General features: G+C 47.2%; 1 protein-coding gene across 4 annotated transcripts in view; it reads right to left on the minus strand.

The window, feature by feature from the left end:
* Positions 1-21,301, minus strand: part of CAMK2B (calcium/calmodulin dependent protein kinase II beta) — a 312,498-nt gene that overhangs the window by 82,828 nt on the left and 208,369 nt on the right. For all 4 annotated transcript variants that reach the window (XM_036748942.1, XM_036748941.1, XM_036748940.1 and 1 more), the window contains exons 4-5: positions 17,023-17,077; positions 9,750-9,815 (exon numbers count right to left, since the gene is read on the minus strand). In XM_036748942.1, the coding sequence (XP_036604837.1) occupies positions 9,750-9,815; positions 17,023-17,077 (121 nt within the window). The remainder of the gene's footprint in view (positions 1-9,749; positions 9,816-17,022; positions 17,078-21,301) is intronic.

Consider the following 21,301-nt stretch of genomic DNA (forward strand, 5'->3'; position numbering starts at 1 on the left):
ATTAAAACGTTGAACAGGACAGGGGCCAAGGTCAGAGCCCTGTGCTATTCCACTAGGTACAAGCACCTAGCATGACATCAAGATATTCATTGGCATATGGAAGGTATGGCTGTCTAAGATGCTCTGAATCCTCCTTGAAGGCCTGGATTTAGACATTTCATTACCTTATCCAGTTCAGGAGAGATATTGCCAAAATGTTTTGTTTGTTTTTCTTCTGAAACCTAGATCTGCTTTATCACCAGCACCCCTGTGGATTATAAATATAGAAACTACACCCAAAAAAATCCCATGAGTTTGGTTTGGTACATACTATTCTTGGTCTCTAGAAACTCACAGCGGTCCCTGGTGACCTCAGAATTCTTTTCTAAAAACTCATAAACTATTTCTGGAATAATCTCTTCTAGAATTTTACCAGAGAATGACAATAAATTTAGCAATCTGTAGTTTCCAGACAGGAAGGAAGGAAAGAAACACAGTAGCCAGGAATTGTGCTAAGCACTTTGCAAATATCATTTCATTTGATCCTCATAACTACCCTGAGAGGTAGGCACTCTCAACATCTCCATTTTACAGATAAGGAAACTCAGATGAAGTGACTTGTTCAGAGTCACACAGTTATTAAGTGTCTGAAGTAGGATTTGAATTCAGGTCTTCCAGCCTCCAGAACCACAGCTCTATCCACTGTGCCACCTAGCTTCCCCCCATTTTAAAAACCAATATAACATTCTCCACTCTCCTGGTACCTTTCCTATACCACTCGATTTCTCGAAAATTACTGACAATAGCTAAGAGACTCTATCTGTGAGTTTCAGTGGTATTACCCATTTGAGGCTAGCGACGCAAGCTCATTTAAAGGTCCCTCTCTCAGCTTCTCTCCTATCTTGGGCTGCCAAGTCATTTTTGTGCTACATTCCTCCCTTTCTTCTTGCTGAAAAGGACAGAAAGAAGCTGAATGTTAAATGGCCTGAATTGTTCTCTGCCTCGTTCAAATTACATCTTCCCTCAACAACCGGTCTATCTCTTTGTTCTTCGTGCTCCAAACACTGCTTGAAACAGCCTTTTCCGTTTGTTGTTGGGTTTCTAGAATCTTTTGAAAGCCTCAGGTCACACCCTGCTATATCTCTGACATCATTCTGGTCTTGTCCTAGCGCTCTTCTGCATTCATCCTGATTTTCTGAGCCTTCTTCTTCCACCCTTTAAGCAAGTCATTTTAGAGATCTGGGCTCATCAGAGATGGAGTACCCTGAGCCAGATAACCCATTCACAGTCTCTGGCTATAAGCTCATACCACTCTTTTCTCTGAATGTTTTTTGGAATCTGATTTCTAAGAGGCCAGTCCAGGATGTCCAATATTCTCTTACCTCTGTGTTACAAATTTCAGGATAGTGGAGCCTTGCTTTCCCCCGTTCATGTCACTTCCTCATCACCAATCAGTTCTTCCTTGTTGGTCAGGATTAAGCCTAGAGGAATAGTTCTCCCTGCCTCTGCCACCTCCTGAGATTAAACTGTCAGTAAGGCTAGTCAATAAATTTACCAAATGCTATACTTTTAGGAGAGTGAGACTTTCAGCAGGTGTCTGGATTCCAGAAGTCCCCCCTCACTACTGTATCATGCCTCCTGGCCAGTTTCATAATCTGTATGGCACAAGGATATGAGGCTGGATGGACAACTCATAGAGTTGGTCCATCAGTATATATATCTTGGACAGACACTAGGCATGGATAATGAATGGGAGTCTAGCACTGAACAGGAATAGGGGAGTGGGTTGGATTGCCTTTGGGAAACTGAGCAATTTTTTTAATGACCTCAAGCTTCACTTTGGAACGAAGGCTGATCTTTCTGTTTATAGCCTTAGAGTGATGCTGTGTGGCTGTGAGTCACAGAACAAAATAATCTCTGATTAAAACTGAGGGTCACCCAAAGGTCAACAGAGAGGCCTATAGTGGGTGCAATATGGCTGCAACATATTACAAATAAGAAATTTTGCATCAGAAGTGACAAAGAAGATTTCATCAGAGAAATATGCAACCAGGAAAGAAAAAGATAAACTGATCCCAAGGTGAGAGCAAGAGATAATCAACGGAGAGCCTGACATGGCCTTGCCATGTTAGATGGACTTTTACAGAAGGACCTAGGCAAGAGAGGCAAAAGATGTACAGGTTTGGAGGGGTAGTCATCTACATTGTTGGAGGGCTCACTTGTGTCAGTGAGATAACTGATCCATCAAAGTTTCAAAGTATTAGGAAGGATTATCCACCTCCCTCATTCAGAAGGACAACATGTGCATGCAGTAGGCACTCAATCTGTGTCAAACTGAATTAAGTCTCATGTTGCAAGCTCCCACAACCACAATATTTCCTGTTCTTCCCTCCTTTTAGCTTCACTTTAATTTTGCCTGACCATGCCTCAATCCTAAGCTCATGAATCTTAGTACCAGCACACACGTTTATGCACAGGGCTACTCACTGCCCCACCCCCTTTTAAAATGGATTTTTTTCTGAACAAGTTTTACCCTCATTCTTCCACAAAAGTCTTCTTGTGATGCCCATGGTGACCCTGGGTTCTTAAAGGTTCTTCTAGTGGAATCTAAACTCTGACAGGTTCTAGTAACCTGGGAAAGGCCTGAGTACTGGCCTGTCCTCCAAGGACCAGCTTAGCTCATTCAAAGAGTGTCATCATCATCACCATCACCATCACCATCATCATCATCGAGGTTGGCCACCAGATGGGGTTACCAACTGACTGGCGTTTGACTAGCTCAGTTAGGCTTTTACCACAGACTCTGGTTACTTTATTCTGACATATTCTTAATTGTTGTTTAAAGTTTTAAACTTGGTGACCCTTCTAGAAGTTTATAAGATCATAGATTTAGGCTAGCAGGGAACCTCCTCTTTTTACAGATGAGGAAACTGAGGACCAGGGAGGTCCAATGATTTGCCCAAGGTCACACAGAGAGTGACAGAGGCAGGATTTGAAGCCTATGAGGATTTGTTTTGTCCACAGCAATTCATGAAAAGCAACTCTAGAGGCAGAGAGGGGGCTAAGCACACTTTGGAGGAAGGGGTACCCATTCTGGGGAAAGCAAGTATCTTTTGAAGAAATGCTTAGCTTCCCTCTAGGCACAGCTCATGTGCCATAGGAAAGCTTGCTTGATCTCCCTACTTGTTAAGGCTCTCCCCCTCTCTGTTTTATACAACATTTACTTATTTGTTTAAAGAGTGTATCACTCTATTTCCTCTGGTAGAATGTAAGCTCTTCGAGGGCAGGAACAACTTTTTGTTTTGATTTTGTGTCCCCAGCACTTAGTGCCGGGTCTTGCATGCTGTAGGTGTCTAGTTAAAACTTGCTGAATTGAACCAAACTGAATATCCTAGACATGAGCCCCTCCCCACCAAGATGTCAGTAATATTTGCAGCTGTTTGCTTAATTGTATTAAAATGTAAAGTCACCTATACAGGGTGTGCTTTTATGTAGATACCCGAGGCCATAAGCATGATACCCAATGGATATACTAACCCTGAGCCCCCAGGAGCCAACTTCCCCTGAGTATCCTCTACTGTTTGCCCAGGGATGTGGTGATCACTGATGGCACAGCAACTGAAGGAGTTTCAGTGTCACTGCTTGTATCTAAAAAGAGTAACAGTGGCTAGCACCCTGCCCTAAGACTCTAAAATGGAGCTCCCAAATAGAAGAACTCCATCCTAACCTTACTCTACCATTTCCAGTTCCATTCCCTGCCCCATTTCTATGTCGATCAACCCTGGAATGATCAATAAAGACATGAGTCAGCTGATAACCCAACTGTCCAGGTTCTGGTGCCCATCCCCCAGACATGCCCCTCCTCTGCCCCTCCCCCTTCTGCCTTGGCTTCACAGAGCACCCCATACTGGGTTTCAGTTGAATCAGGCCAAAGACTACAATACTTAGGATTTATGGCACCCTTAGGAGGAAATCTGTCCCTACAGGAAACAGAGTCATGGCACTGGACCCCACCAAAGGCCATATACCCCCTTCCCAAAACCGTGTTGCTCATAGGCTGATGGGCTCATAGATTCCGAGTCTTCAGAGACCTTAGAGGCCATCTACTCTAAATCTTTTATTTTACAGATCAGGAAACTGAGACCCAGAGAACATAAGTGTCTTGCTCAAAGTTATAAAAGTGTCAGTTGCAGAGCTGAGATTCAATCCCAGGCTCTCCAATTTCAGACCCATCTATTCTTTGTACTACACCACACAGAAGATCCCTGGACCCTGCAGTTTGAAAAGATTTCCCTGAAACCAGACAAGGGAGTTTTTTTTACTTGGTAAGTTTATCTCAAAAGTCAAGCCTTGACTTAGAACAGGTAGAATCAGCACCAACAGACCCCAAGGAGCTCTGCGATGGGCAAAAGACTGAGAGGAAAAAGTAGGCTTGAGGGGCTTTGAGTTTCAAGATGGATCTCCTTGTTTTAATCATCCTTCCTTGCTCCCTAGGTATGGTGATGCCTTCTCAAGCCTCAGACTCCCTGGTGACCCATCATCCCACATGGCAGTCAGTTCTTGACTCCCCAGGCAAGAGGACTCTGCCATTTAGAGGCCCATGGTGTTTTATATATATTGGATCATAAATCTATAGCTGGAAGGAACTTCAGCGGCCAGCTAATCCAACCAATTCATTTTCTTTGCAGTACTGACATGGCATTTGTGAGGAGATCAGGATGTTGTAGATAAATGCCCACTGATCTCAGGCAAAGACTCAGGCAGGTTAAATTGCTTACCCAAAATCATATGAGAAGTAAGCATAAAAGGTCAGATTTGAACCATGTGGGATGGAGTTGTCTCCAGATCAAAAAGACATTATAAAAAAAGGAGAGAACCAGAAAGAGAGACAAACGTAAAAAAAGAAAGAGAGAAGGAGGAAAAGTAGAGAGAGAATGAATAGACTGGCTAGTGCTGAAGGAGGGGGTGTTAACCTTAAGGGGCTAAGAAGGCACCTGGGTTGATATTCCTGGTGGTCCTTGGCCTCCCTCAAGAGGAGCATGAGCGAAGGGAGCCAGCCATGTGCACCAAAGGGTGGGGACTCGCCTGACCCAAGCCTTGACTTCTAGCACATGCATGCCTGGCTCCAACAACACCCCACCAAAGCCTCTGGCCCAACCCCCCACTCCCTCTGACAGCAGCCCCATGTGGCATTTCCATCCTGGACAGGCTCAGCTCTGGTGGTGATAGCAAAAGCATTCCCCACCCAAGGGTGTGAGCAGGAGAAGTGAGCATACTGACCTTCAGGTCCCTGTGTACAATGGCATAGTGGTGAATGTATGTTACGCTTTCTAATATCTGATGGATACAGTGACTGCAAAACAAAATAGGGATGTGGGGAGGGGGCAGGCAGGCAGGGGAGGAGGACAAGGAGAAAGAAGAAGGGGGTGGGGAAGGGAAGGGAGCAGGAGAGAAGGGAAGAGAGGACGCCCCCAGGGGGCCAGCAAGAAGGAAGGGCAGTCCCCACACAGGGAGGAAGAGGAGAGGGAAGAGGGAGAACCAAAGAGGAGCAGTGGGCAATAGGAGATGAACAGAAGGAACCCAAACAACACACGAGAGAGGGAACAAGTCCGGGAAGCCAAAGGGTAGATTAAGGGGGAAGGGGGTGAGGGTAAAGTGGCAAGGAGAGGCCCAAAGAGAGAAGTGTGAGAAGACAGAGAGACAGATCAGGAGGGGGCAGGGAGGGAGGGAGGGTGGATATGGGGGAACGAGAAAAGGAGAGAAACAATGTTTTGAAAGCTCAGAGACCACAGGTGTTATCACAAGGTGTGTGCAGATGGCTGTTAATGGTGAGGGGTAGGGGTGAGATGGGAACCTCTGGTGACGAGGGGGGCGCGGGAGGCGGAGGACACAGGCTTAGAGAGACAGTGGGGGAGAAAAGGTACTCAGGACCAAAAGTGCATTTGGTATCCAACAAGGATGGGCAGGTGAGCTCTGGGCCAACAAGGTGAGCCAAGCCAATCAATCAAGAAGCATTTATTAAGTGCCTACTATGTGCCAGGCACTGTGCACAGCCCTTGGTTATGGGGATGAAGGGCCTGTTCTTCCACCTGGACGCTTGGTCTCAAGTCTCTAAGGACAGAGGCCTTCCAAGCACCAGTCAGTAGTGTCTCACTTCAAGGTTATGGTACTAGCAACCCTCCTGAGTTGCTCCCTTAGCTCGATGCCAAGCCTGGCACACCACACAATGAGATTCTGCCCAGCACCCAGCACAGAATACGTACAAATAGTCCCTGAATGACTTCTGAGGAGCTCACTCCTTCACAAAAGCCCTAGGAAGGAGGTGGATGGGCAAGATAGGTCTTGTTATCCCCGTTTTCCAGAGTTGGCACAGCAGATAGAACCCTGGGTCTGGAGTCGGGAAGACAGGAGTTCAAATCCCTCCTCAGACACTTACTAGCTTGGTGACCCTGGGCAAGTCACTTAACCTTAGTGTGCCTCAGTTTCCTCATCTGTAAAATAGGGATAATAATAATAATAATAATAAATCTCCCAAGGTTGTTGCAAGGATCAAATGAGATAATAATTGTAAAATGCTTAGCAGAGTGCCTGGCACACACTAAGTGCTATATAAATGTTAGGTGGTACTACTACTACTACTACTACTACTACTACTACTACTACTACTACTACTACTACTACTACTCTAGCATGACATATAGTGCTGGAGTCTTCCCGGTCAAATTATTTATACACATTCTTACTTGTTTAACTGTTACATCCCACTGCACAAAGTAAGGGCTTAGAAAATGCTTGTTGACTGACTGAATGACTACCACCACCATGCCCAACCCTTGAGGGAAAGGATTATTTTTCATTCATCTTTGAATCCCCATGTGCCTAGTACATGGCACTTAGCTACTTGCCTAAGGAAGATCAGAGCATTTATTCATTGTCCAGAGTCAAACCCAACTGGGTCCTTGGCTAGTGCCTTGCACTCCAGACCTAGACTCCCCTAACCAACCAGCTCAGGGCATCCCCAGAGGTCAGGGGTGACTCCTAAGTCATATTCTTCAAGCCTTCTTAGTCGTGTCTTCCAAGCCTACCTTCTCCGATAGTTCCTACAACTAACATCATGGACAGAGAGGATTCGCATTTATGCCAAACGGAAGGGAAGCTGGACCATCTCTGCTGAGGCAAACACCAGGAAGCTCAGCTCCTGCTTGAGCTCCTCCGGATTCCTGCTCCCCAGATACAGCTGGGGATGGAGCCGGCTCGGTTTCCCTTTCTGTTTTGTTCATTAAAAAGAAATTCCGCTCTTCTTCTTTTGGGAAAGGGTCAGCCTCTGCCTGGGGGCAGCCACACGGTCAAATTAAAATGTCAGCATCTACTGTCTCCATGATGCTGAATGTGAGCTCCTTGAGGGCAATCCTTGTGAACTTTTGTCTACATCCCTAACACCTTCGTTTTATGGTGCTGCAGGGTGAGCAGGCTTGGGTGGGTTATGATCAGCATTATTGGAAAAAATTTCCAAATCTATGGGAAAACACACTCTCATAGTACGTGACTCTACCCAGGGCTTGGCACTTTTTTCTTTTTCTTTTCTTTTTCCTTTTTCCTTCAGATTTATGATCTCACCATGAACTTAAAGTGAAGAAATTCTCTGTACCGAAGGCCATTAGCAACTGTAGACTGCTATGGTCTTTGAACGTTTCCTAGAACGCTGAGTGGTTAAGTAACTTTCCCAAGGTCACATAGCCAGTAGATATCAGAGGCATGACTTGAACCCAGACTCTCCTGATGCTGGGGTCAGCCCTCTATCTACTTCACCACGCTGCCTGTCGCGTGGTACATAGTAAGCATTTAATAAATGCTCGTTGAATTGAGTTGAATTTAATGATTACAACGGCTGAGAGAAGGATGCTTGGTAATGATGGAAGGGTCCTAGGATCAGAAATTCAGAGCTGGCAGGGACCCCAGAGGGCATCTAATACAACCACCTAATTTTACAAAGAAGTTAACTAAGGTCCAAAAAGAAAAGAAGAGAAGGGTCAGCTCCCTTCTGCCCACATCACTCCTGCAGGCTGAGATTAAGGTATCTATACCTCTCTCTTATTCACATGTTCCTCTTCCTAAAATGGCATTGGGTTGAGGAGTTAAGTGAGTAGAAACAGTCATTTACTAGCACCGTGATTGTAGAATCCTATTCTCACCAGGGTTTCCCACCCTGGATTTCCTACCCCAAAACCTGGCTCTTGCCGTGAACAGGGGAGAGGACTGCAGTGTTCTTTGTTTACCTGGATGTGGATCACTTACAGTATTCTGAGAGACATGCTCTCGGCCCCAGGGTAGGAGTGAGAGTAGGGGATGGAGGCAGAGTCCTAGAGGTGCCCTTGGGGGTGAGGCTAGTCATTCTGTCCACACTGTATTCTCCCCATCATCAGCACTTATTCCAACTACAAATCCAACAGCGGTTTGTTCTGGCACCAGGGACCCCAATCCTGAAGCCCTAGTCCTGAGGGGGCCTTGCCTGCAAACATACTTGGGAATATTGGAGCTGTAACTCCTGGGTACCACCCTAATCCTTTCTGCTGCTGTCCCACTGAGGCTGCAAGGTGAATACCTGGCCCCAAGAAACTTCCCTTAGGAAATAACACACCTAGCTATTGCAAGTTCTCCAAGATTCATATCATAGACTTAGAGAATTTTAGACCTAAAGGGGGCCTTAGACGTCATCTGATTCATCCCTCTCATTTTACAGAAGGGGAAACTGAGGCCTGGAAGGGGGAAATGGCTTGCTAAAAGTCACATAGCTAGTAAGGTACCTAGGTGGCACAGTGGTTTGAGCCTCCAAGCCTAGAGTCAGAAGGACCTGAGCACAAACCCAGCCACAGACACTTACTAGCTGTGTGACTCTAGGCAAGTCACTTAAACCCTGTTTCTTCATCTCTAAAATGGGGAGAATAATAGCAGCTACCCCCTAGGATAGTTGGGAGGGATATATAAATGGGATAATAACTGTAAACGTGCCTAGCTCAGTGCCCGGTACAGGGCTAGCCCTATGTAAATGTTGCAGAGCCAGGACTCAAAGCTGTCCCCCTTTCTATCGCTTGGCCAGTCTTTCCCCTCGGTTTCTTTTCCTGTGCCTGAGTCAGGAAGATGTTCCTGCTCTTGTCATCAGCTACATTTCATCTGCTGTTGAGTAGTTCATGAGTAGCACCCTCAGGTGCTAGGCTGAGATACCAACTGAAAGCCATCCAGTGACAAAAGAAATCAAACAGGGCCTTGGACCTTCTTGGGACCCATGGCCAGGTTCCAGTGAAGGCCCCTCCCAATGCTGGATCCAAGGGCTCAGTCTCAGTGGGATGAGTTAGAAACTCTGCTTTTGACAGCCCTGGTCCCCACTCCCATCAGCACACAAACACTGGACAGGAGTTCCCTTCTCCTTCTCTAAGAATCTCAACCAGGACCAGGCATGTGCCTGTGTGTATTGGGAGGTGGCTGGGGTTGCCTATAAATGCCAGGTGGGTTTCCAGAATCACAGCTGGGGACAGGGTGGTCTTGGCTCTGAGCCTAGCAGGAGTAGCCATGCTAGTAGCTTTGGCCGTGAATCAAGGCTTCCTGTGACCCAGATCCTCTGCCCAGGTTATGAATGGGTTAATGTTGCACAGGTATAGCCGGTATGGGATTGAGGAAACAGAAAGAAAGGTGGGTAAGGGAGGTGGAGGAAGTGGGGAGGGAGGAAGGGTGGGCAGGAGGAAGAGTGGGAAGGTAAGGGACTCCAGACTCACCTGGCGTCGGCTTCACTGTAGTACTCTCTTGCCACAATGTCTTCAAAAAGCTCTCCACCAGTGACCCTGGAAGAGAAGGCAAAACAGTTGGAAGAAACATTAATTAGGCTCACAGGGACCAAAGGTTGGACTTGTTGTGCTTCGGGAAGAACAGGAACGATGAGCAGAGCTAATGAGAGGCTGGGACCAGATGCATTCGAAGGTCCATCCAACCCTAACCAATTATCCCGTCCATCCACAAAGAGGATGCCTACTGGGTGTCAGGCACTCTGCTAGGATGTAAGACAGAAACACAACAGACTCTGTCCTCCAGGAGCTTACATTCTATCAAGGGAGACACAATGCACACATACAGGAAAAACAAAACAGAAACAAAATAGATATGAGGTCATTTGGGACAAGAGAGAAACCAGAGAATCAGTAAAGTTAGCTTGCAGAAGGTCTACACGACCAAAATCTATGTTCCTAATTTATGAAGAATTGCATTTCTGCTCATTAAAAGGAAGAAACTTCCAAACAATTAGAACTGTCCAAAAGTAGACTAGCTACCATGCCAGGGTACCAAGTTCTCTGGCATTGGAGGCCTTTGAGTAGAGGGTGGAGTAACCCTTGTCTTGGATGCTGTAGAGGACAGCATGCAATGGTAGATCAAAGCACTGAATGTAGAATCAAGAAGAACCGAGTTCAAATCACATCTCAGACAGTTAGTAGCTGTGTGACCCTAGGCAAGTCACTTAACTCCTATGGGCTTCAACCTACTCAATAGTGAAGTACAAAACTAATAGGAACACCCACCTCCCAAAGTTGCTCTGAGGCTCAAATGAGATGATGTATATAAAATTATGAAGTGTGAACCTTAAAACCTATATTGGTGTGATCTATAATTAGCTGGTAAGGCTCAGAAGAGATGAAATCTGATGTTACACAATTTACAAACTGCTTTTTCTCATCTGAGCCTCATAACTACCTTGTGAGGTAGGCCCTACAGGTATTATGGTTTCATTCTGCTTTTGAGAAAACCAGGACTCATAAAGGAGGGTGACTTCTCCATGGTCTCACAGCTAGTAAGTACAAAAGGTAGGATTTTACCCCAGCCATTCCCAACTACGAGCCTGGTGCCCCTTCTCACACCCTAGGGCCTCTGGTCTTTCCAACTTTTCGATTCTCTGAGCTAGGCCCATCATAGAGTTAGGACCCTTGGAGAAGAGTCCTGATAATCCACTCCCTCTGAGGCTGAGAAGCTGCTGCAGGATCAAAATGCCAGAACTTGAGTTTGGCTTGGACTGCTCAGTCTTCCTGACTTCCAGATCCAGAGCCATAATGAGGAAAGAAGAGGCTGCCCACTCCAAGGCCTGCAGCTAAAGTGTGTTGCCAGAAGGCACAGAGCCAGAGACCTCTGCCCATTCCTTCCCATCACACTTCAGTTATTGGCTCCCCACCTGAAGCAGGGGCCATGCCCTTTCAGGGGGACAGGTAGTGCCCCCAACAGTGGAGCCAGGTAAAAATCCTGAATGTCAACAACTAGGGAGTACAGGCCTATTCACAACAGTCTGTCCATATGCTTCTCTTCCCTTGGGCTATGGGGCTACATCTGGATTGCTTTCTCATGCTTCAGAAGGGCCTACATCATTGCCTGCACTGATGACCCATTCAGCAGTGGTCATTTCAAAAGGCTCACCAGTCCTCGAGCAGGGAACAGATGGCTGGAGGGGCTACTGGGAAGCAGGTCAGAAGTGAGCCCCAAACAGGTTCCCCTGAATGGCAGCTGTACCCTACCCAGTAAATCCCAGAACTGCAGGCTTCAAAAAACACCATCTGATCTAACTACTACTGAAGCACCGCTCTCCCTCGTGCCCCAGAGATAGGAAACTCAGCACCTCTGTCACTGCAATCCATGCCATTTTCAGCCCACTCTAACTCCCAGGATCTCCCCTTATCAGAGGTTTTCAAGGGATAGACCACCTATCAGGTATGTTTAGTGGGGATCCTTGTTTAGTAAGGCAAGGGCAGGTAGCTGGCCTGACAACGCATCCAAATCTAAAATCCTGTCATTCTGCGACCCTTGGATTATATTCATTATAATAAGCCTGAGTCTTCCTCCCAGCTGCTTCTCCCCATAGCTTCTGGCCCTCTTAAGTCAAGAAGGATGCAGAGTGGAATGGGAAGTCAAAAACCAGGTCAGGATTGGCAGGAAGAATGTTATTCCCCAGCTCACTAGGAGCTCATTTCACTGCATCAGGGAGTACTCAAAGGCTAACAGCCCAATAAGACCTACCTGTACCCCTTATTCAGTATCCAGTTACTCTACATTAGGGAGGAAGGGCATAGCTTTGTGGCAACAGGGAGTGGGCACTGGTGGCAAAGTCTTGTGGGGTAAAAGCTCTATATGGCAGAGCTGGGTTTTTCCCCCATCACCGATAATTGAAAGGGCTCCTTTTGTAGGAAAAAACCTGGGATTGTAAGGGCAGGTGTGCTCAGGCTATGTTCTCCTATGTCCGTGGCCTCTGAACATCACATCTTTTCATGTGGGACTCTGATCTTTGCATACACAGTCTCACGCTCTAAAATGGATCAAACTGTATTTCTGTATATGCCATTTTTCAGTACACCGGCTTCGCCTTGCTCATTCCCCCTCTCTCCTTCCTTCTCCATCCTTCCCCTACTGTTTTCTCTGATGAGCACATTATCCAAAATGAGGCAGGATGACCCACCAGGGTAAGGCTTGCTCAGAAACAGCTTCGCTCCCCACCTTTAGAGACTCATTCCACCTGCTCCCTGAGCTCCCTCAGGCTGTTTGCTGAGGGGAAGTCAGGAGCCCTGCCAGTCCAGCCTTGGGAAGAGACCTAATTCCAGATGGCAGATTCAGGACATTCATACAGCAGCTCAACCCTCCCCCCACCCCTACAACTCAGTCCTCCTTCCAGGTAGAACCTCAGGTTAGAGATGTAAATACCTGGGAAGAAATGAGAATTCTTGAGAGACCTTTGCGTGTTTCAGTATTGAATGCTTGGACCTCAAACTATGAATTCTTTTCATGCCATGATAACTCCAGGGACAGGACAGGAAGGATGGCAGGGAGAAAGATGCCAGCCTCCTGAGTTCCTGTGGGGCAGCATCTGGACACTGCCAAATGCCTTGTGGCCTTCACTGACTCTTGGGCTGCCCTGAAGGAAGCCAGGCTTGTAGAAGCAGCATATCAAGCAAGATTCAGCGAGCCCCTCTCTGTAAGGTATCCTAGTGGGGGCTGGTGAAGAGGGGAACACCAAGGGGAAGAAATGTTCTCTGGAGTCCAGAGATGCAGCCCCATCACTAGTGTCCTCTCTGGACTATGCCCAAGGAAGCTAGAAGAAATCTCTCTGCAGACCAGAACTAGACAAGTCTATCTCTGCAACTTCTACCCATTGGTCCCAGGGTGGAAGGCACAAAAAGGCAAATTTAGGCTTACTTCAGGAAAAATTTCCTAACAATCTGAGTGGTCATATATGGCATGGGCTACTCTGAGAAGCTAAAAGGAACCTTAGAGGTCACTTAGTCCAACCAACCCCTACCTCATTTTATAGATGAGGAAACTGAGACCCACAGAAAGATAAGTGATTTTCCCAAGGTCACACAGCAGAGGCAGGATCTGAACCCAGCTCCTCTGACTACAAATTTGGTGCTTTTTCCCACAGTACCACATTTTCTCTGGCTGGAAGCCTCCTTGGAAATATTGGAGTTGCCCTCTCTGGCCACGGGGAAGGGGGCAACCCTTTCTGTTTCCCCTAGCATCTCCAACTCTCCCCCCACCCAGTTACTGAGCCTCCTCAAGCTGAAGATGTACGATCTCTTGTCAGCTACATTGTAACTTTCCAAGGTAAGGCTGAGATCCCTTCCAACTCTAAAATTCTGATTCTGTGATTTCACTGGGGAGAGGAGGAACAGCCCTTTGGCCCACCCCAACCCTCTCCCCACTTAGACATAAGCGAAGGATTTAAGGATACAATAAAAATCAAAGTCCTGCCCTTGGGTGGGGAGGGCCGTTATGGGGCACCCCCACCACTACCCCGTCAGCCCTTGCTGCAAGTTTCTCAAGCTGATACAGGGAGTTCTGAGAGTTCCTGCTTTTCTTTATCTACCGTCTCCTTCCCACAGAAGATGGGGTTGGTCCTAGAAGGCCAGAACTATAGGGTACTTCCTAAAGGACCCCAGTGCCCCAGTGATTAGGGACATGGCCTCTATCTTCCTACTTCTTCCCATCCCCATGGTTTATCTATTGACCTGACAGAGCCCTGCTGTTCTGATGTGTCCTTGGTGCTGATGTGCAATATCAGCCCAGCCTCTAAGAACCCCAGGGAAGCAGGATGATTCTGATTTTCCCTGGCCATTTGAAGTTACTCTAGGGGTGTCATAACCAAACCAGACCCCATCCTTCTGCCCCTCTAAATAATATAAACCCCTGAGAAGGGTCTATTTGAAACTCAAGCCTCCTCTCAAGGGCCTCTTGGAAGCAGAGCCAACCCAGTCTAGATGTGGGGGTGGAAGGGACACCATTATTGTTTTTTTTTTTAACTCTGTCACTGGCCCTTCACATCCCCTGGCTCTGAACTTCCATTCCTGCCTCCACAGCTAACACCTTCGTCATCATCATTGTGTTCCTCACCTTATCCTTCAATTTCACAATCTCCTAGAAATATGCTGCAATGTCTAGGATGTAGCCCTTTAAGAGTTTCTTTGGGGTCCAATGGAGCTAGGGCAATAGGGTTATTTGGGGTCTTATGATTTCAGCGATGTTAGAGCACTAAGGAGCCAGCTCTCCTTGCACTGTGCTTTGCATCAGGCCCCCTCCTTCCCTCCTCCCCGCTCCATCCAGGCCTGTCAGAGGCTCCCTCCCACCCGCAGCCCCCTCACTGTGCTCTGCTCTATCATCTTAGAGAATGAGCCCTTCTGCAGCAACAGTCCCCATTCCTGCTTGCCCCCGCCCACCAGCATCCCCCATCTTCTCTGCACCAAAAATATCTGCAGCCATTTGTTTGCAAACCCAAACTCCCCAGACATTTCTCCCTCCTCAACTTTTAGGCCACCTCTCTCCTTTGAGGAACTGTGCACCAGATACAGCATCACTGCAAGAAGCAGGAGGAAAAGAGGCAAGCACCAGACTCTGGCCAGAGAGGCCAGCTGCTACAGGGAAACTGCGGACCCAAGGAGACAAAGTGGCCACAGGTCCGGGCATCGTCTGGATGGTCCTTTGTCTGATTCCAGAGCCACCTTCAGAAGGGTGATCCAGCAATCACACCTCAAACCTCTTAATAACCAGGCTCTCAGACAGCAATCAAGACAAATAAATGCTGGATCTGTTGTCAAGAGGACCGAGGTTTAAATCCTTTGTTTTTGTGACCTTGGGCAATAACTTATCCTCATCAGGCTTCAGTTTCCTTATGTGTAACATGATGGGTTGGGACTAGATGATTTCAAAGGTCCCTTATCCCCTTCCTGGTGCCTCCAAATAACCAGGGTCTTAGGAGTGGCATAGATGTCTGTCTGTCTGTCTGTCTGTCTCTCTCTCTCTCTCTCTCTCTCTCTCTCTCTCTCTCTCTCTCACACACACACACACACACACACACACACACACACACACACACACCACCCCTTGGGTAATATCTACACCAAAAAAGCGTACATTAAGATTGAGGTAAGGTCGATTATGGTAACAATTTCTATTTCTTTTGTCCCAAGGAGCCCAAAGATGCAAGGCTGGGGCTGTGTAGCCCTGGCCCACATTAATGTGAGCTCCTAATACCTACAATTTCCCATTGCCTTGGGCAACAAGCATTTTTGAAATAAAGAGTTAACATTTGGCTCTCTAGCAGCTTTTTTCAATGCACAACCAACAGAATGTGTGGGGGTAGGGAAGAAAGAGGAGTCCAGTGAAACTATAGCAACAGGATGCAGGGAGTCAGCCACTGCCTCCTGGACCAATGGCCTGGAGGTTCCCTTCCTTTTTCTGCGAATGGAGGCAGGGCCATGCAGGGACATGCCAAGGTCTATATGGCTCCCGCTCCAGGGTCTCAGTGCGGCACTGACTCACAGAACAGCTAAATATAGCCTGCTGCTTAACAGGCGCTGTCAGGGAGCAGGGGGAGATAAGATCACCCGGCTTCTATATCTGGCAGGAAGTGAGAGGCAGCTGAGTGCCTCCTCACCAGCCCCCAGATGCTCATTCGGGCTGGGGCAAACAAGTTGTTCTCAGTGGTAGAGCCCCCATATGCACACCTGCACGCACATGTCCCCCTGGAAGGCACAGGATCCACCCAAGCATAAGCCAGAATCAAGAAAGGTAGCTTGGTGTCATGGGCGGGGTGCTGGATTGTGAGTCAAGAGCTTCGATCCTAGGTTTGCCACTTCCAAGCTGTGAGGCAGTAGGCAAGTGACCTAACTTCTCTGGGCCTTGCTTTTCTCATCTGTAAGGTGAGAAGATTGGACTAGATGACCTCAGACTTCCCTTTCAGTTCTAAATCTATGAGCAAGGGAAAAAGGAGAAATACCCCCCACTAGATCTTTGTTCCTGGCTCCTCTTCTCATTCATTTCTTGGCCAGGAACTAGTTGGGAATGAAATTCTGCTGATTTTTTCCTCTGAGGAGCAGGGTGTCCAACACCCAACCCTGGGTGAGGCGAGAGGTGATTGGCACGCCATATTCCACATCACAAAAAGAAGGCAAAAGAACAGATTTTTTTAAAAAGAGATTTCTCTTTAAGAGTCCCGAATGCTTTTTTTGTAATCTTAATGCAACTGTAAGGAGGAACATGGTTTGGGGGTTGGGAGGAAGTGGTCAGGGTTGGAATTCAGGCCAGTCCTCAGGGGCAGGGAGAGAAGAGAGGAAGGAGACAGGGAGGAAGAGAAGAGAGGAAGAGATGGGCAGCAAGAGGGAAATGGGGGGATGGGCACTGGGGGTGGGGAGAAGGTGGGAGGGAGGTGAGGGAAGAAGTCAGGGGTGCCTTCCTGCCCACCAGGTGGAAAAGCCCAACCAAAAATATAGGAAAGGTATAAAACAAGTCCCCAGAAGGAGGTATCACCATCTAGAAAGTCACCATCACACCTTATATTTGCCTGATAGAGCCCTGACTTGCCTGTTCTATGGAAGCTTATTATGCAGCAAGGGAAGGAGCTGGCATGAGGGAGGAGTAACTGCCTGTGAAAACTCCGGGGTCACCAGAGAGTTCAGATCTAGCACCCTCGGGACCACCCCCTCCAACCCTTCCCACCCCCAGCTTCAAACAGCTCTCTCCCATACTTACAGATCAAACACGAGGTAGTGGAAGCCTTCCTCCGAGATGCTGTCATGGAGACGAACTGTGGAAACAAAAGATATAGGGCACATGAGGGCGAACAATCCATCACCCAAGTTGCTCGGTGCTGGAGCTGGCTGGCCTGCCAAGGAGGCACAGCCATGGATGAAGAGGGCCTGGATCCCAGAGCAGGTGACACCCAAGGGCAGCAGGGCTTTCCTGAAGAATGGTCATTGTGTGATGCAGTGAGAAGACAGCCAAATGGCCTGGTTCAAAGTCAGAGTCTGAGGTCAGCTTCTGCTCCTGCTACTTATTAGTCATTCAGTAAAAGACAAGGCATTTGGTCTGAGACTCAGTTTCCTCATCTGTAAAATGAGAGGGTTGGAATAATTCCAGGGTAGATTCAGAGCTGGGTCTTAGAGATCATGACATATAGCCCCTTTATTTTACAAATGGGAAAACTGAGGCCAAGAGAGGTCTGGCAATTTGTCCAGGGTTACATAGTTAATAAGTTGGAGTCATGATTTGAACTCGGCTCCTATGACTCCAAATCTTTCCATGTACCAGGCTATTACTACCACATATGGCCTCTGGAGTCCTTTCTAGCTCTAAAACTATGAATACAGGAAACCCGCTTTTCCTTATAAGATCTCTAGGTTCCAGTGAGAAGAGACCATTAGGAGACACAAAGACAGCAAAAGAGTGAGGGTCAGTGGAGGAGCCCAGTCCAGAAAAAGGCTAAGCCTCAGTTCCTCCATACAACCACAAATAAACTCCATGAACAGCCAACTTATGACAACTTATCTCCCTATCAGGTGTCATATTTCCAGGTACTTGTCGTAAAGAACACCAAACTCTCACTCAAAGAGAATGATTCCCAGTGGTCAGAGGCAAAAGACCCTGAATTTTTATCCACACTCCTGTAGCCACCTTCCTTTCACCCACCATTCAATTCAACTGAACTAGCAATTATTATGCAAGTACTTTGTGAAAGGCACAGTGCTAGGCTCCAGCGATACAAAGACAGAAGGGGGGAGGGGGAGGGTAAGGTTGGAACAATATACAAAATACATGTGTCATACTCCTACCCATGCGGGCTCAGGCAATTCCCTGAAGGACAATCCTGCTATACACTGCATGTGTACAGAGAAATGTGGCTGGATGGCGGGGGGACCTTCGAGCCTGGACCTACAACATAGGTGATATGAGAGAGATGTGAATCCTGTTTGGCTTTGCAGACTTCGGAAAGAGGAGCAGTCTGAGAAAGACGAGGTCACAGCTAAGGCATGGACTTTGAATAGCAAACAGAAGCCCTTCTCGGAGCTACAGACATGTGAGGTAAGCCAGACCTCAGTTCCCAGAGACTGTTAAGGATGAACTCCTTGGGTGAGATATTTTTCTCCTTTGGTGGGCTCAGATTTCATCTTGTTCCTGAGTGGAAAAACCACTGACTCTTCTGTGTTCTATCATCTGATCTAATATGTATAACTGTTTATGACTTGCTTCAATAAACAAGTTTGCTAGATATCCACAATTGTCTTTTTCATAATGTGTTTGCAGCAAGGAGCTAAGCTGGCCAAGAGTAAGCTCACTGTTACCCTTCCTTTTGGGGCAATCAGGGAAGGTCGCTTTTATCCTGAACCCCACAAATAGCATCATACCTCTAGACTGCAAATATCTAACATGTATTGGATAGATATCTTTCTAGCCCAATAACTCTCCTGGAGATAGCAGAGTGAAGGTCTGAGGGGTCAGCCACAAGCCTCCTTTTGCTCTCCACAAAAGTAGAAAGAGTGATCTCCCCAGAGACAGGGCAGGCCGGATCCCAGATCATACTGAACATGGGCCACCTTAAGTCCCAGATCTTATATGTCAGATATACAAAGTAAATGCAAAACCATTTTTGGTGGGGAAAGGGCAGAGAGTCCTGACAACTGGGGAGATCAGGGAAGGACTTGTGAAAGAGGTGGCCCTTGGAGCTAAGCATTGATGGGAATACTTTTCCTCATCCTCCCAACTTTTGGGTCCTCCCTTCTCTCTTCAGTTACCACCATTTGCTTTCCTTTGTGTGACCTTAGATTAGCTCCTTCAGCCCCACTGGGCATCAGTTTCCTCATCTGTAAAATCAGGTGGCTGGTCAAGATGACCTCTAAGACCTCTTCCAGCTCAAGTGCTAAAGGCTGACAGCTGACCTTTCAACACTATTCCCTATCTCCCCCACTGTTCTAAAGGACCAAAGCTGAACAGCCATGGATATAAAGGAATACTGGGGTTCCCTGAGGGGACTCCCAAAAAGCTAGACATGGCAGAAGATGGTAGGATCACAGACACAGAGCTCAAAGGGACCTCAGAGGCCACCTAATCCAATGTCATATTTTACAGATGAGGAAGCGGATGCCCAGGGAGAGCAAGTGACTTGCCCACGGTAACAGAGATGGTAAACCTCAGAGGAGGGATCTGAACCCAGGTCCTCTGACCCCGGAGCCAAGGTCACAAGACTCACTGTGGCATTTAGCCCAGTCACCTGGATTTGTGAGTATCTGGTGAGCTGGAGACTTTGCCCAGCCACCATCCACGTGGGATATAGTGTATTTGTGTGTGTGGGGGCGGGATAGCAAGAAAATAAAGGAAAATCATAAGCACAGCAGTGAGGTCAGCTAGCCCCCTCACTCCTCCTCTTCTTTTGATGAGAACTGTTTGGGGTTTAGTCAAGCAGAATGTTTGCCTTTTGTCCTTGTAACCAAATATACCTGGCTATTCTGGGAATGTGCTGTAAGCGGCGCCCAAGTCCGTCTCTTCTCCCCCATTTGGAATTGGCACCCCTGTTTAGCTGGCTCATCACTTCCCAAAGGGGGGAGCTAAGAGCCGAGGGCTAACTTGAATCACTTCTGCTCCTGAAGTCAGAAGGAGGTAGATTCTGGTTCAGCATGGGGGAGAGGGGACCTTTCTAATAACTAGAGCTGGTTACGGATTGGGCAGCCTCAAGAGGCAGCAAGCACACCTTCCCTGGAGATGATAGAGCAGAGGCTGGACGTCCATCTGTCCGGATTGCTATAGCAGGGAATTCTTTCCTGGGTGGGAAGGTTAGAGCAAACGACCTTTTCAATCCTTTCCAAGTCAAAGATTCCTCAATTCCCTGCCAGTCCCTGGTTTTTCCCCAGTGCCAAATGAGGGTTTAGAAAGAGGTCACTTAGAATACAGACATGAAGAGAAGGAGAGGGTCCTAAGAGGTTGAGAAGAACACATGAGTTAATCATCCTCATGCTCTTCCAAGGGACCGCTTTCTAGCTCCCTGCCTTTTTTTGACAATAATTTATTTCTCAGTGTCCTGGACCCAGATATTGCTGTGAAGAGGAGAGTCCCCAGGTGATCTACTTAGCTTCATCTGTGCTAAGAAGCTGGCACACAATCTGGAGTTAGTCGCAGTGTGGAGTCTAAGAAGGAAGATTTCTGATCCCAAGCTCATAATCCTGAGACTGATAGAGAAGGAAAAGTATCACAGCTCTTCAGTAGCTCTGTAGGGTCCACCAAGAAAAATTCCAAATCCTTTGCCTGGCATTCAAGGCTATCCATAACCTGGTGTAACTGTACATTGTTAGCATCATCTTTGTAAATGCTTTGGGTTTCAGTTAATTGTGTCTACTGTCTAACTATTCGTGGGAAGCTCACTATTGAGAGCTTGTGAACTATTGTATCAGTAGCATACTCCTACAGGGCCCTCATGATTCTAATAGGATGTTAAAAAGAGGGTCCTCATGACTGAAAAGTGGGGGGGGGAACCACTAGTGGAGTAGAAATGAGCACTGGACTTGGAGTCACAGGAACTGAGTTCAAATCCAGCTCCAATACTCTCCGGCTATGTGACCATGGGCCTTTTCTGCTCTTGGAGCCTCAGTTTCCTAATCTGTGAAACGGGGATACTAATAGCTACCACTCACACTGTTAGTTCAAGGAAAATGCTTTGTCAGCTTCAAAGTATTAAATAAATGTGAGGCATTATTACTCTATGTCATCAAGAGAACCAGGCCTAAAGGCAATGCCCTACCTGGGACAAATGGATGTAGCCACAGCCTTCTGTCCATTGCAGTTTCTCTAATTGAGGGACAAGCATTTATTGAGTGCCTCCTATGTGCTTAGCACTATGTTAAGCACCAAGGATACAAAGACAAAAGGAAAATAGTCCCTGGCCTCAAGGAACTTACATTTTGTCAGAGTAGACAACCCATACATACAGGTACATGAAACAGATCCAAGGTAACCTGAGCTACAGAGGGAGGTAGTGGTCCTT

The sequence above is a fragment of the Trichosurus vulpecula genome, chromosome 3, assembly GCF_011100635.1.
Source record: "Trichosurus vulpecula isolate mTriVul1 chromosome 3, mTriVul1.pri, whole genome shotgun sequence".
In the NCBI taxonomy this organism is placed as follows: domain Eukaryota; kingdom Metazoa; phylum Chordata; class Mammalia; order Diprotodontia; family Phalangeridae; genus Trichosurus; species Trichosurus vulpecula.